Source organism: Neovison vison, chromosome 12 (genome assembly GCF_020171115.1).
Source record: "Neovison vison isolate M4711 chromosome 12, ASM_NN_V1, whole genome shotgun sequence".
NCBI classification, from domain to species: Eukaryota; Metazoa; Chordata; class Mammalia; order Carnivora; family Mustelidae; genus Neogale; species Neogale vison.
Window position 1 is genome coordinate 121,125,658 of NC_058102.1, and position 15,505 is coordinate 121,141,162.

The window sequence follows — 15,505 nt, forward strand, 5'->3', positions numbered from 1 at the left end:
TATATTCCAAATGTTGACTATTTCAAACACCACTCTCCGATTATTTCTTACTAATTATCTAAGAGTCTCAGCAAATCCATTTCGCTTACTCTATGTGATTACTGGCAGCTGTTTTCTTTCAAGAGGCCAATTAAAAAATTGCAGGAAAACATATGCCAAATGATCAAATGCTCTAATAATGATTTAAAGCTAAACTTGCTTTGAGTTGTAGTAGTAAAACCATTTATGAAATGCAAAGTAATGACATCAGTGGACTCGGAACTGTGACTTATAGACTGCTGCCTTAGATTAATCAACTTTCAACACCAAGCAAGAAAATAACATTGTCATCTTTTTAAAGATAGCAATCTACACTAATGTTTATGTTACTAAAAAAGTCTTTCAGAAGAAAACCAGCTCTTTGTCTTCTTTTCCTGTTGATCTTCCAAAATTCTGCCTTTAACACATGAATGCCTAAAAGGTTTCGTCTGGTCTGACAAAAAGGGCCCCCCAAACCTGGAATTTTCAGACACCAGAGGGCTAAGCTTCATTTACATTAATTCACAAATGCTCCCTGAAAAGGCAGAAAGATTTCAAACAAAGAACAAAAAACCAAGAGGGTATTTTTTTTTCTTTTCACTGTCACAGAAATTTCATTTTGTTTTTCCAGACAAGTGAACACATGGTCCCATGATTTACATAAGATAAAATATTAAATATTCAAAGGTCTTTACTTTTTTTTTTTTTTGCTTTTTAACTGTTCCTCCAGAGACGTATGTAAGAACATGCAGCCTTTGAAAGTTAAAGGGAATGTTCCAGCACAAGTAAATACTCCCAACTCCTCTTCTGAAAGGGAAGGAAAAATCAATTTCCTCTGTGACGGAGGACTGCTGACTTCTCAGTACTGATCGAGTAATGAGTTGCTCCATTTCAGAAAACATTATTTCTATTATTAATACCATATTATTATTATTTTAAGAAATGGAATTAGAGGCCTGCAGGTTGCTACTCGGGACACGGTGAAATTTCTTACCTACTACTGAACTCCACTGAACTAATACTCACTTGGACCTGCATTTTACTTCGTACAGATGTCACAGAAACTGACCCCAAGTACTCGATCACAGCCTCACTTTTTTTCCTGTGATTGCTTATGTTTATTTTGGAACAGAGAGAGCCCGCAGATGTAGGTTTCCCTCCCCCTGCCTCTTAGGCACATGACAGGCTCAGCCAAACAGGTAAGCAAAACGTAGCCCACGGACCTTTACGGGAAATGTTAAGACTGTCTTCTCCAGGTGCCGTTTGCTTGCTGGTTCTGATAAATCTTATGCTGGTAGCATCCTGTTTTAATGATTAGCACCAGTACATCCGGTCCTTTATAACAAAGATATTTCCAGGTCCCAAAGGATGGCCCGGCCTAACAGAGCTTTACTAATCTGGTTTCAATAAATCTTGTTAACAAAAAATTCTATAGAACAGATTTTTTTTTTTTTTTTAACTAGTCCCTGTTAGTGTTTGGATGTTTCTTTATATGAAAAGTGGTGTGATTTGGGCATTTAGTTGTGCTGTTCAACATAAACTATTTTTTAATCAATTCACTGATTTGACAAAATGTTTACAACGGTTTTTCTTTTCTTTTCTCCTGGCATCCTTCTGGAAGCATCCAAAGGGCTGATAGCAAGTAAAAGGTGAGGTGATTCTCGGAATCAAGACAGACTGGCAGACTGGCCACCAGGCTTTTTAATAAAGGTCCCCTTAGAGAAAACAAACAAAAAATCAAGTTCTTGCGTACAATGTAGCAAGAAGTCTTCTGTTAAATTGCATCAGAATGTAACTATACAATCTGGATGTCCTGTTCAGTTGACTCAAGGACCTTCTCAAGGAAGAGAATATTATTTTGCTATAATAACCCAAGGTTTTTTCTTTAATTTTTTGAAATAGGAAATGTCAGTGCTCAGCGCTCAAACCCCCGTAGCGTCTGGAATGCATGAAGTACAAATCACAGAAAGTGTGTGTTAGCCAACAAATGGCCAGGAGTGATTATCAAATAAGAACTTTTTGTCTTTAGGGGCGCCTGGGTGGCTCAGTCGGTTAAGCGGCTGCCTTCCGCTCGGGTCATGATCTCAGCATCCTGGGATCCAGTCCTACACCAGGCCCTTTGCTTGGCAGGGAGCCTGCTTCTCCTTCTGCCTCTGCCTGCCACTCTGCCTGCCTCTGCTCTCTCTCTCTTTCTCTCTCTCTGACAAATAAATAAATAAATAAAACCTTAAAAAAGAAAAAAAAAAGAACTTTTTGTTTTTAAACGGTATTGATCCTTCTCAACCTAACATCTGTCTACAGAGCTGCCTTGGTTAGCAATTCTCAGGCTATTCAATGGTTTTTAAACAGAAATGCCAACTCTAGATTTCCGGATTGTTGACGGGCACTCATTTTTGTACACAGACACACACCAGGAAGGAAAGTACGAGTATCATGCTGTGCTAAGGAAAATAATACAAGTGAGAAAACATTATTTTTTAGATAAGGCCATTTCCTAAACCTTTAATGCTCGCTTACAAATCCGTCCACAATATGTTAGAATATGAACATGTTTGACATAGATTTCTTCCTACCAGGGACAATGCTTCATACCTATCTAGACCCCGGGCATTTTCTTTCAGCAAAGCTCAACCCAACATTTCATGGCCAAGTCCAAGAAGACAGGCTGGTGAACGTTGATACTCATTGGAAAGAAAAGGGAGTTACGTAAGAATAAGCCTTCAAAGGGTCTGCTGGGCAAACGAGTCCAAAAGAAGAAACAAAACAGCCTGTGAGGATTTTGATTCCGAGCTGTCTGTAGACAGTTCTCCTTCTATTTAAGTATATCAGCACTTTTGACTTCTCCCTTTTGTAAAAATAACCCTTTTCCACTTCAAGGAAACTAACTGCTCCCATAATTTGTAGATTAAATGTAATTCATATATATTCATGGACACGTAAATATATAGAATAGGAGCCCAGGGGGAAAAATAGCCTTTTAGGAAGTTAGATTCAGGACCCTCCGGTTATGAAAGTGTTACTTTGTCTTTCATGTGTAACCATTAATTTAAAAAGGTTCTGTAAGCCTCTAGATTCTAGAACACCCCCAACTTAAGCCCTGGACCATGCCTTATTTAAAAGCTTCTGCTGGGGCGCCTGGGTGGCTCAGTGGGTTAAAGTGTCTGCCTTCGGCTCAGATCATGATCTCAGGGTCCTGGGATTGAGCCCCTCATTGGGCTCTCTGCTCAGCAGGGAGCCTGCTTCCCTATCTCTCTCTCTGCCTACTTGGGATCTCTCTCTGTCAAATAAATAAATAAAATCTTAAAAAATATAAAATAAAATAAAAGCCTTCTGCAGACGCACCCAAGTGGCTCAGTGAGTTAAGTGTCTGACTCTTGATTTTGGCCCAGGTCATGATCTCAGGGTCCAAGGATTTAGCTCCATGTGGGGCTCCACACTCACTGGGGAGTCTGCTTGGAATTCTCTCTCCTTCAGAATCTTCTGCCCCTCCCCCTGTTCACATTCTCTCTCTTTCTCTCTCTCTAAAATAAATAAATAAATCAATCTTTAAAAACAAAATTAAAAAAAAAAAAAACAAAAAAACCAAAATAAAAGCCTTCTGCTATGTTCTCTGTATTCTAAGCTGACATCTCATTTCACTGATGCTATTCAGGAAACCGTATTATATTTACAGGTTATGTCTACAAGTTGAGGCCATCCAGTTAAATACAACTAAGGTGGCACAGTCCTGTATTAATTATTAATAGAATAAAAGATAACTCTAAAATACTAAATTACGAGAATGGGACACCTAACATGCCTAATGTTCAGCCACCAAACCAAATATGCTCAATGTCAATGCTTTGGGGCTTTCCCTGGGTTTAGGTGAGAAAGGGCACAGACAAGGAATTTAGAATTACTTCTCTTCTTCCCAAACTCCAGGTCACTGGAGCCTGCAAACGCTGGGCCTGCTGCAGACACTGGGTATTCATCAGGGCACCCCACATAATAAATCCTGTCCACCTTCCATGATGGGAGTGCTAGGCTGGCAGATAAACTGACCTTTGGGCCAAGGTGTCTGACCTCTCCCTCCCCTGACAGCTATTTCTCTCACCAGACAGCTGGGGACAAACAAACGAAGAGGCCACACTTTGACAAATGAAGCTAAACCAGGAGGCTTTGTTTCTCTGAGGCCCACAAGCTGGCATTCCACAAGCTCTTTAGGGGACCATGAATTACTGGGAGGCTGGGCCTGCGCTTCCTCCTCCTTGGCAATCCCTGTGGCCACACGTTCCCATGATCTGTGGGGCCAGACTCCGCTGGTCCCAGTTCACATTCCATCCTGTCAGGGGACTCTCAAAAATAAATAATATTTACAGCAGAGTTCAGGGCTGGTGAAAGCCAACGGGAGAAAATTACCTTCAGGGAATCCACGGGAATTGTGGTTGTTAAACTCTTTTTCATGAGACCAGAAACCTTTGTGAGTCTATGACCCTGCACTTATCAAAACCCCCAAATTCCAATGTCAAATGAAGGGCATAAAACAAGTAATAACTATAAAAAACAGGATATTTTCAGGATCTAGGAAATATTTCATTCAACAAATTCGGCGGCTAGGTATTGGCCACCTACAATGTTTAAGGTCTCCAGCTCAGGATGTAAAACAGCCTTAGTAAAACAGAACAAAACAAAACAAAACAAAAACCCCCAAACAAGTGACTATCTCTGCTTTATAGCAAGAACTTGGAAAGTCTAAATAAAAGGGGCCTGGAGGTTCCCTTATACAAATATTCAAAGGGAGCTGAAGGGACTAATTTTAGAATCCAGCTAGCTTCAGCCCTCTCCCTGTTTTTATATGGCCCATGAGCTAAGAATGGCTTTACATTCTTTAAATGGTGAGGGGGAAAAGAAAAATCAAAACAATAGTATTTCATGATACCAGAAAATGTATACAAAATTCATATTTCCAAGTCTATAAATAAAGTTTTACTGGAACGGGGCTACACTGATTTATTTACACTGTCTATGGCTGCTTTTGCGTTTACAAAGGGAGAGCTGAGTAATGACAACAGAACCATAGGGCTCGCAAAACCTTACCTTACAGATCAAATCCACCAAAGCAAGAGAAAACATACTGAGTTCCTTCAAGGAGTAGAGGCAGGATTTGTTTTTCTTTTTAATACCAGTTTAGCTAATTTCCTATTGATGAGACAGAATGCTAGGCCCTGACACTCTGTTTTCTTGGATATTTAGACCCTGAGTCTAAAACACAGGCTATCCCAGACATCTCTCAGGGAGTTCAAAAACCAGAATACCAGGAGTCACATCTGTCTTTGAGCAAACATTCCTGTTGATGGGCGGCCACAACTCCCTACACTATACAGGCTCCAGTAATGACCATGAGAAACAGAGAGGCAAAGCAACCACGTGAGTCAGCAGGCGAGGCCTCAGGGAATGAATGGTAAGACTGAAGCTGGCAGTTCTACGGGGTTAATAAGCAGCTCACATGTCCCCAATGGTTAAGCGTTGACATTCTCTCCAATGTACTATCTAGAGAAGGAAGAAAAGTAGAAGTGGGGGATGGTAATACTTCTATGAAGGAACTCTCCCCATGGGATAGCATTTGTCCTTTGGATGGTCAGGGGACTAAAAATGAGAGAGAGAAAAAAGATATCCACGTGGCAGGGGTATCTGAAGCCCTATTCACACCAGAGGGGTGATTCCTGACTCCATGGACACACTTGGGCAACCTGACAACCCTCCAGACAACGGCCACGGGTGACACTGGGTGCGACTCCTAGCTTTTAGTCACTGCTAGACTTCTCATTTAGTACAGAAGAGCCTCCTCGCTATGACTGTTTCCTCTGCCCAAGGTGGTTGGATCTCATCATCAATATATACTATGAAAGCACTGCCTTCTTACAAAGGATCCAAAGAATAATTTCTTTTAATAGAGATGTAACACAGCACAGGACCCCACAAATAACAAAAACAAAACAACCCCCCAAAGCCCCAAACCTTTTGTAAACTCACCTAGAAAAATCTCCCTTTGCTTCCTGTAGAAGAAAAAAAAGTCAACGTCAGTGAAACATTCCAGTCCTGTGTCCCAGACTTTCAAATACATTTCAAAAACACTCAAGTTTATGACGGCTGTTGTCCTATCTGCTACAGGAAGACGATGAGGAAAGGACCAGACATTTGCCACCTGAATCTAAGACACTAAATTACACCTTAGAAAGTAATATACAAAGAGAGTGATTCATAATGACAAAATGCAAGTTTCTCCCACTTAGGACCCTAGTTTACCGTTTTCTAGTTTAAAGGTTCAGAATCAGAATGTGCGTCTCTGTTTCAATGTTACTTGTTTTGTCTTGTACTGTGGGCTCCTTCCCAATATTACTGCAGAGGAACCATGGCTAATGACTCTAGCACCATGCCTCGGATATAGTAGTTGTTCAATAAAGCTTTACAGGAGAAATAAATTAATGACCTTCTTTCAATTCATCTTGCTGGTGTGACTAATACTGTCATTGTTGCTAATTTTCATTAATAACTCTTACACATAAGCTAATGGTCTCCTTGCCTTTCCACACGTGTGAAATGATTCTCTTGCCAATTCAATTCTGCTATTTACTTGGCTTTCTCCAGAGTGAGGAGGGCATCACACTTGAAGGAAATGGGGTCTCTGAATGATCTCAGTTTTCCCCGGACTCAAATGATGTAGAGACAATTTTCCTTTGCAGAGAGACCCTGTCCTAAAACTTGGGAATCCCAGAAGCTCCTCATTTACTGCTACGGCATAGCTCCATCCTGTTACTGTTGTAAATAATTAAGATGACGAATAGGGAGAGCATATGGCAGCTGGCTGTACATGTTACATCTTATTCTTGCCTCTTCTGTGTCTGGCTCTGGGATGCACACATGAGGGCAGAACGACTTACCTGTAAAATATAGGAGGCTAATTCAAACACCACTTCACTGTCAACGTCGATCAGCTCCTGAAAGGAAAAAACAACAAAGAAGGTTAAAGCTGGTACTTCTACAGATTTTTTCATGACATCTCCTAGAAAAAGGCCCACTCTTCCTTTTCTGAGCTGTGTTCCAGAACCTCAAACACTCAGAATATCTGTGGTCTCAATGACTGGACCTCCAAAGGCCCCCTGGCCCTGTTCACAGATTTCCCAGTGGTCCCAGGCCTCCCCAGTCACCGCAAAGGCCTCGTCTTTAAATCTTGAGAAATTAGGTGGGGAGCCAGTCCAGAGGGTCCTACAAACTTGTTAATCTGATTCAGCTATGGAGTATGGTTACTTGATATCCAATTGTGTTTTCTTCGTGAACTCTACTTAGAACCAGGAGTAAGGTTTTACTGGAAAAAAAGTTATTAACAGGACTGTAACTCTTTAAATTAAAATGAAATGAAATGAAAAATACAGTTTCTCATTGCAATGGTTCATTGCTTTCAAGCACTCAACAGTTCGATGTAACAATTGGCTACCACAGGGATTTTGAGTAGATACAGGGCACTTCTGTCCTTGCAAGAAGTTCTGCAGACCAGCACTGCCAGAGCCTAAGTTTATTCATTCATTTATTTTTTTTTAAAGACTTTGTTTACTTATTTGTCAGAGATAAGAAGAGAGAGGGAGAGGGCACGAGCAAGGGGAGCAGCAGGCAGACAGAGAAGCAGGCTCCCTGCTGGGCGTGAAGCCCGATGCAGGACTTGATCCCAGGGTCCTGGGATCATGACCTGAGTCGAAGGCAGACGCTTAACTGACTGAGCCATCCGGGCTTCCCACAGAGTCTAAGTTTAAAAATGCTTCTTTCCTATTCCTTCTTTCCCTAAATATTTCATCATCATCTGTGGATATGGTCTTAAAAGGACATAAACCTTTCTGTGGTTTTTGAAAAAACATCTAATAAGTATATATATTTCAATATGTATATAATTCCTATCTGTTTTCTAAACAGCTTTTTGAAGTGTAATTGATACATAAAAACGCTGCATGTTTAATATATACAATTTAAGGAGTTTGGATGTGTGCAAACACCTGTGACACCATCACCGCATTCAAGGTAATACACATATCCGTAACCTCCAAACGTGTCTTTGTGTCCCTTTGTGTGTGTGTGTGTGTGTGTGTGTGTTTACCATATGGTACAAAACACGTAACACGAGATTTACCCTCTTCACAGATTTTAAGTGCATGACATTGTAATTGTCATATACAGTTCAGATCATAAAAATAGAAGGAACATTGGGCTTCTTGCTCATTAGGGAGCTTGCTCCTCCCCTTCCCTCTCCCTCTGCCACTCCCCCTGCTTGCGCTCTCTTTGTGTCAAATAAACAAATAAAATCTTAAAAAAAAAAAGAAAAAAAGCAAATAATGGGAACTCTGGAGTCCATCAGCACAGAAAAATAATAAACAAATGAACTAATGCTGTACTTCTGTCTTGAACTTCAACAAACATGTCCATTTTTTTCTTTTTCTCTCCCTCGTATCGCTAGATGCTATAGCAGATGACGGGATCACAGCACGTGAGAGCTAAGCCAGGCTTGGACACCAGCTAGCCCAGCCCTCTGCTGTTATTGAGATCAGAAATCCAAAATGTCAAGGGACTCTCCCAAAGCCGCAAGACCTTAGGAGGAGGCCAGAAACAATCCCCCAACCTCTAGTGTAGCAGGTAACCTCTCTGAGTGCATGTGTTCCTCCAAGTCAATAAGGATTCTGGGGATATCACCTGACCCCTGTTGGAAATGGCTCTTATTAAAAAGATAAGAAATTGCAAGTGTTGGCGAGCATGTGGAGAAAAGGGAACCCATCCGCACTGTTGGTGGGGGTGTAAAGTGGGGCAGCCTCTGTGGAAAACAGATTGGAGGTCCTCAAAAAATTAAACATAGAACTAACCTATGACCCAGCAAGTTCACTTCTGGGTATTTGTCCAAAGGAAATGAAAACACCATTGCGAAAAAATATCTTCACCCCCATGAATGGATAAAGAAAATGTCACACACACACACACACACACACACACACACAATGGAATATTAATCATAAAAAAGGATGGAATCTTGCCATTGGAACAACACAGATGGATCTTGAAGGCATTATGCTAAGTAAGATAAGTCAAACCGAGAAAGACATGTATTATACAGTATCACTTACCTGTTCCATGTACATGGAACCCAAAGAAAGAAAATTCAAATTCATAGATACAGAGAACAGGTTGGTGGTTGCCAGAGGTGGGGCTGGGGGAAGTGGGGAAAGGGGGCCAAAAAGTTAAAAACTTCCCAGTTTATAAATAAGTAAGTCCTGAGGATGTAATATATAGCGCAGTGACTACAGTTGCTACTATACCGTGTATCTGACGGTTGCTAAGACAGGCAGATCTTAAAAGTTCTCATCACAAGGAAAAAAAATGTGTATGTGAGATGATGGATACTAACCAAACCTATTGTGGGGGTCATCTCATAATGTACACAAATATTGGATCATTATGTTGTACCTGAAACTACTATAATGTTATATATCAATTATATTTCAAGCAGGAAAGATAAGGACTTGGTCTCAGCCAGCATGTTCTCAGAACCATATGTGTCATTGAAGTTAGCTAAAAGTAGAATTACTTTTCTCTTGGATTATAAACCAGACTCCAATTCATGGATTTTCTTTCTTTCTGTTTTTTTTTTTTTTTTTTTTTGTGGTCCACAGTTGGACTCTGGAATTCAAAACAACACACTCAAGCAAGCCTATATCTTTTGAGGGATGGATATCATTTGGGCCCTTTCAGTCTCAGTAATTGCAAAGATGGATAATGATATTTGCTACCGAACCACCTCAGAAGTGTGGGCTAAGAGAACCAACAAGAGCATATGGAAGAATCGGGCACAATAATTCTTTATGCCTAACCAGCCAAGAGAGCTTTATGGCCACTGTAATTGATACAGACTGTCAGGGTCGGGATACAGAGGAATGCGTGGAATTGCCCTTCTGGGATTACCAAATCCCATCAGAATGTAAATCATTTAACAGTGTACAAATGATTTAACAGAAACATTGTCCAGGGTTTCCACAATGGCCCATTTCTACTTGTACGACGTTCCTTTCCATTCCCACCAAGGACATGCTGGGCGCTCACATGCACGGCCGGGTCCCGGGATGTGTGCTCTCCAGTCAAACATTTACGCCTGTGTTGCAACTAATGGTCAATGGTGGGCTAATCTTTAACTTTCGAGGAGAGGCTTATGCATGCAACTCAAAACCAGCCACGGGGAACAACCCTTGTTAGTGTGAACATAGCTTTTAGCTCATTATTTGACTCATCTGCCAAATGAAAATGTACCTCCGTTGCGGGGCAGGGGGAGAAGCAGAGTAGCAAAGGCAGGAACATTTTTAAAATTTCACTTTTTTTTAATGTAGCCTATTACACAGCTCCAGGAGAGTCAGTCAGAGACCAACCTGGTGGTGAGTGTGAGCTGGAATGTGCCATTATTCAGTCAAGCTCCCCAAAATGCACAGTTCAATGCCTGCCCCAATTTACCCAAGTTCTTCCTCACAGCACTCGTCCTCAGGGTAACCGGGCACCCTCACCCTTCAACTGGGGTGAGTTTTCACCTTCTCTGACCTTGGCCATCTCCCGGGGACGATATTAAGAAACAGGGCAAGTCAAAACGTGGCCAGGGAGAGGGAAAAGGATTAAAGACCGACGTGGCTCAGACAGAACCTGCGCCTACACAATCCGATGGAAGTGCGGGGCATTAGTCCTTCTCACCAACTCGACTTAATACTGAGTTCAGGAATCATCTTGTCGTCTGCCCTCAGGGGAGTCAGCACAGACATCTGAAGGACATACGTTCCTACCATGCAGCTTCTACTCCATTTTCCGACGTCTCCTGTTCATCATGTGCCCCCCCCTGCTTTTTACACTTGACCCTCCCGGGGGGATTTTCTTCTTTAAAATCCACTGAGATGCATCAGAGTTTGAGACTTTCTGCCCACACCACACATTTCCTCTTGTGCCTCAAAACCTACAAGCTGAGTTCCCTGAGTCAGGGGGTAGACAGAGGTTTCCAGGGGACCTCCTGTCAGACACCATGCGCCAGCTAACATCCAAAAGATGACTTTCCCTTATTCTTTTTTTTTTTTCTTTTTAATTTATTTGACAGAAATCACAAGTAGGCAGAGAGGCAGGCAGAGAGAGAAGGGGGAGCAGGTTCCATGCTGAGCAGAGAACGCAACGTGGGTCCTGATCCCAGGAGCCTGAGATCATGACCTGAGCTGAAGGCAGAGGCTTAACCCACTGAGCCACCCAGGTGCCCCCCGCCTCTCCCTTATTCTTATGTGACTTTTCTGGCAATCCGGAGGTGGTATCTTTCACGTGTCCCTGCTCCAGCAGAGAAAATAAGCTGAATGAGACCTCACAGGGGGCATGCAAAGACCACGCTGGGTTTTTGCTAGCTGAGGACCACATGGGACAGGGGGAGTGGGAGAGGGCCCATCAGGGAAGAGCTGTAGGAGCCTCCCAGCTGGCATGACTCCAAGGCTGGGGTATGACCATCCTCTGTGCCTCTGAGGCTCTCAGAGCTGCTGGACAGGCGCATCTTGGGGGTATCTGCTGAGTTCCAAAATCACCTGGGAATCCAGGGTGGTCTGATGGGCATGTAAGAACTTTACCTAAGATGCACGGGTATGAGGAAGGTGCTGGTAGACGGAACGTGATGCCCTCCAGTTATTACGGCCATCTAGGGCTGTACTCTGGGCATCTGTTTTACTTACTACAGAATAATGTGTTGGGCTTTCTCTCATCTTTTGAAAAATGCCACGGAAAGACACACAAATCTGCCCGTGTGCGCTTGGGCGCTCAGAGGGGGGTGGGGGAGGATGGCCCCACTTCATCCCCCACTCAGCACTGCTTGATCCCAGGTGATTCACTAGCCGAGGGAAGAGGCCTGAGGTCATTTATCAGCCGCGTAACTGTGAACAATATTCTCAGAAAGATTTCCATCTGTGGGTCTCCAAGAGTTCCAAATAAATGGCCCCAGGAGAACTGTGAGCGGCAGGTGTTATGGACGTTCTCCAAAAGTCCCGAGAACTGGAGGACCTCTTCACGTTCCCCTCACTCTGAGGGACTTGGTGGTGGTCTTTCATACAGCCCTGGATCTTAATGGAAAGCATTCCTCTGTGGTCAGGAGTGACAGAAATTCCAACTTTCCACATAAGATGAATAAGATAATTGTAACAGAAATCGTGATTAACCACCACATGCTAGGTTGACAAGATTTCAGTGAGGATGATCTATACCGAGTCCATCCAGAATAGCTGGCAGGGATGCCCCAAGAGTCTTCTCAGTCACCTCTTGCCAACCGCTGCCACCCCTCTTCTCACCACAAAATGCCTAAAGATTTCCGTTTCTTGCCATCCTCCTTAAGATCATTTCTACCCCCACTGGAAAGTTCCAGGTACTAGTTCCCATCTCCCAACAGCTCTGAGACATTGAATAAATCACTGGGTCTCCTTGAGTTTCATTTCCCTCATCAGAAGAAGGGGGATAACGATTTCTTTTCCAATTATTTTACTGAGTTTGGTGAGGACACGGATAGGTGACTTGGAAACTCAGACACACTGCAAACATCCTGACTGCAGTATTTACTTAGGCTCACGGGGGTTTATAAACGGACTTCCCCAGTGTTGCCTCTGTTCTCAGCACCGGTGAGCATTGACAGGAATCGTGGTAAGATGTATTATTTTAAAGAGGAGGGCAGCATTATTTATACGTGTGTGTCTACCTGTGTCACTATATGATCCAAGTGGTCCTGATGCCGCGCCTGGCCTCCCTGTGCCTGTGTAGGTGGCCCAGCTGCCTGCACAGCTCGCAATGGCTACGTGAACATGCTTCGAGCAAACGGGGACTGTGGTGCCGTATAGGACCGACATGGTCTTAGACAACCATCTTCCTCAGCCCTCTGCCAGTGTTTCATCTGTCAAGTTACTTCATGTTTAGCTGATGAGCCACTGAGGGGGACAAGCCAGCCAGGCTGGGTCACCATAATCTCATTTTGTGGCTCAGCGATTCCTCCTGCTGCCTCTTGTTTACCGCCCATGTCGGGCCTTGGGGGGAGTCTCCCTTTTAGAGGCCCCAGGCACCACCAAGATGAGCCCAAGTGAATTTGTTTCTAGAATTGAAAACGAAAGTCCCCCTCTGTTCTTTTTTTCCTCTTACCCCCCCGTTACATGAGCACATACACTAACACACACTGACCCTGCGACAATTGCGCTAAGAGATGAGGAAGAGGATTCTGACGGTCTGAGACGAACGTTTATGTTTGTTCCTTTGCGCCGTGGGGCCTGATTGTGGACTTTGTTTCTCTCAACTCCAGACAAGATGATACTATCTGCTCCTTAGCAAAGCTCTTTGAAGATCTTGGATAAAAGACAACTTATTTCAGTTCCAACAAGAGCGATGGTGTTTAGCCCTACGTAGCAAATGTGGCCCAAGGATGCTTATTTAAATATCAGTAACATGGGAAGCTCTCAGACCAATGTGGACATCTCAGAAAAGTAGGTGGAACAAGACCCCCAGCCCACATGAAGCAGGAACCTTTAGCTGCTTCTTTTCTGACATGACCTGCTCTCAGTGGGTACACGCAGACACCAGACTTGGTAATTTCATAGGAAATATGCAAATCCTTGCTCCCTGGGTTTGGAAAGCCTTAAATAACAACAATCTCCTAAGCACTGTCTGTATGCCTAGTTCAGTGATAGGTCATGGAAGGTGATCCTAAAAATTCACTCTGAAGAACGCTCATGCCAACTTTTCCTCTAACCCAAAGAAGGAAACTACAGTCAACCCTTAGATGGTGATCATGTGTTTTGTTTCTTTCGTTATCATCCTTGGGCAGGATAAGGGTTGAGATTAAGCATTTAAGTATGACTTAAATATTAAGTATATTTAAGTGTGGATGGTCAATCCCATATTACCTATGGGATTCCTTCTTCGTCATCTTCTTCTTCTTTTTCTTCTTCTTCTTTTTTTTTTTTTACGATTTATTTATTTGACTCAGAGAGAGAGAGAGACACAGCAAGAGAGGGAACACTAAGCAGGGGAGTGGGAGAGGGAGAAGCAGGCTTCCCGCCAAGCAGGGAGCCCTATGTGGGCTTCAGTCCCAGGACCCTAGGACCATGACCCGAGCTGAAGGCAGACACTTCACAACTGAGCCACCCAGGCAACCTGAGATTCCTTCCTTTTTAAAAATTAAAAGGACACTAATTTTATGACCTAGCAATTGTGGTGTGCAAGACTTTTGAAAATCGTTGTGGTGACTAATTTTTGACAGCAATTTCCCTTTACCAGTGGAGAGAGGGCAGGATTCAGTTGCGGAGCCCAAAGGTGGGGCAAGAGCTGAGATGAGAATCCACACCCACCCTATCAAGCCCGTCGGGTGGGACAAGCGCACGGCCTCCTGCCGGGCTGGCCTATGGCTTCTTTAGTTTGGCAAGAGAAGCCAAAACCAAAGAGAAAAGCTTTGGCAGGAGAGCTCTGCTTTCTTGTGTGATTTTCCAGGGAACACACAACATCAAAGGTAGACTTCCCATGGGAGTCTCCCACCCAATAAGACACACATTTCTAAATGAGTTCTATCCATCCCTTGGTCATAAATTTTTTTTCCCTCATCCACCCATAACCTCGGTGAATTAAAACATATCCAGGGGCGCCTGGGTGGCTCAGTGGGTTAAGTGTCTGCCTTTGGCTCAGGTCATGATCACGGGGTTCCTGGATTGAGCCCACATTGGGCTCCCTGCTCAGCAAGGAATCTGTTTTTCCATCTCCGTCTGCCCCTCCCCCTGACTCATGCTCTCTCTCTCTCTCTGTCAAATAAATAAATAAAATATTTAAAAGAAAAGAAAAGAAAACACCACACATCAGAAATGCTGTTGGGCATGCAACTCTGTGGGGCGTCAGGGACCCCCCCCAACTCTATAACCCCTCCTGCTCCACTTAAAGTTCACCATTGGAACCCTGTTCTCTCATGACCACACTCTAATCCTCAGCAACTTGGGTTGATTATGACCGTATTTTCCTGCTCTTTTTGTGCAAAACAGGGGACTATAAAGTACAAAGCAAGGGGATGTGAGGGAGAAACCCACTGTGTCATGGGTTCTGCCTCCTGGTGAAGAAAGAGTGGAAGGCAGGAAGGTGGTGCTCCTAGTCTCAGGAAAATGACAAATAGAACAAAACACAATGAAGCATCTTTCCTCACTTTTCTGCTGATGAAATATCAGAGGTTCGTTCTCTGAAGAAGATGAATAGGAAGCTGGAATGAGCCCCCCACCAAAAGCACCAGGAATAGAAAGGGAGTCTATACCCCAAGTGGAGGAGTTCCTTCCCCTACCCTGGAAGTGGAGGACACACCCAGACAGGAAGTGCAAGACCAGACAGGAAGTGGAGGATGAACACCCAGACAGGGAGTAGGAAGATTCTCCTCTGGAGAGAATGAAGAGCCACGGGAAACGAC

General features: G+C 43.4%; 1 protein-coding gene across 7 annotated transcripts in view; it reads right to left on the reverse strand.

Annotated features, from left to right (window-relative positions):
- FRMD4A (FERM domain containing 4A) overlaps window positions 1-15,505 on the reverse strand; it is a 606,410-nt gene that overhangs the window by 102,559 nt on the left and 488,346 nt on the right. For all 7 annotated transcript variants that reach the window (XM_044228298.1, XM_044228296.1, XM_044228301.1 and 4 more), the window contains 2 exons: window positions 6,939-6,995; window positions 6,031-6,053 (listed from right to left, as the gene is read on the reverse strand). In XM_044228298.1, the coding sequence (XP_044084233.1) occupies window positions 6,031-6,053; window positions 6,939-6,995 (80 nt within the window). The remainder of the gene's footprint in view (window positions 1-6,030; window positions 6,054-6,938; window positions 6,996-15,505) is intronic.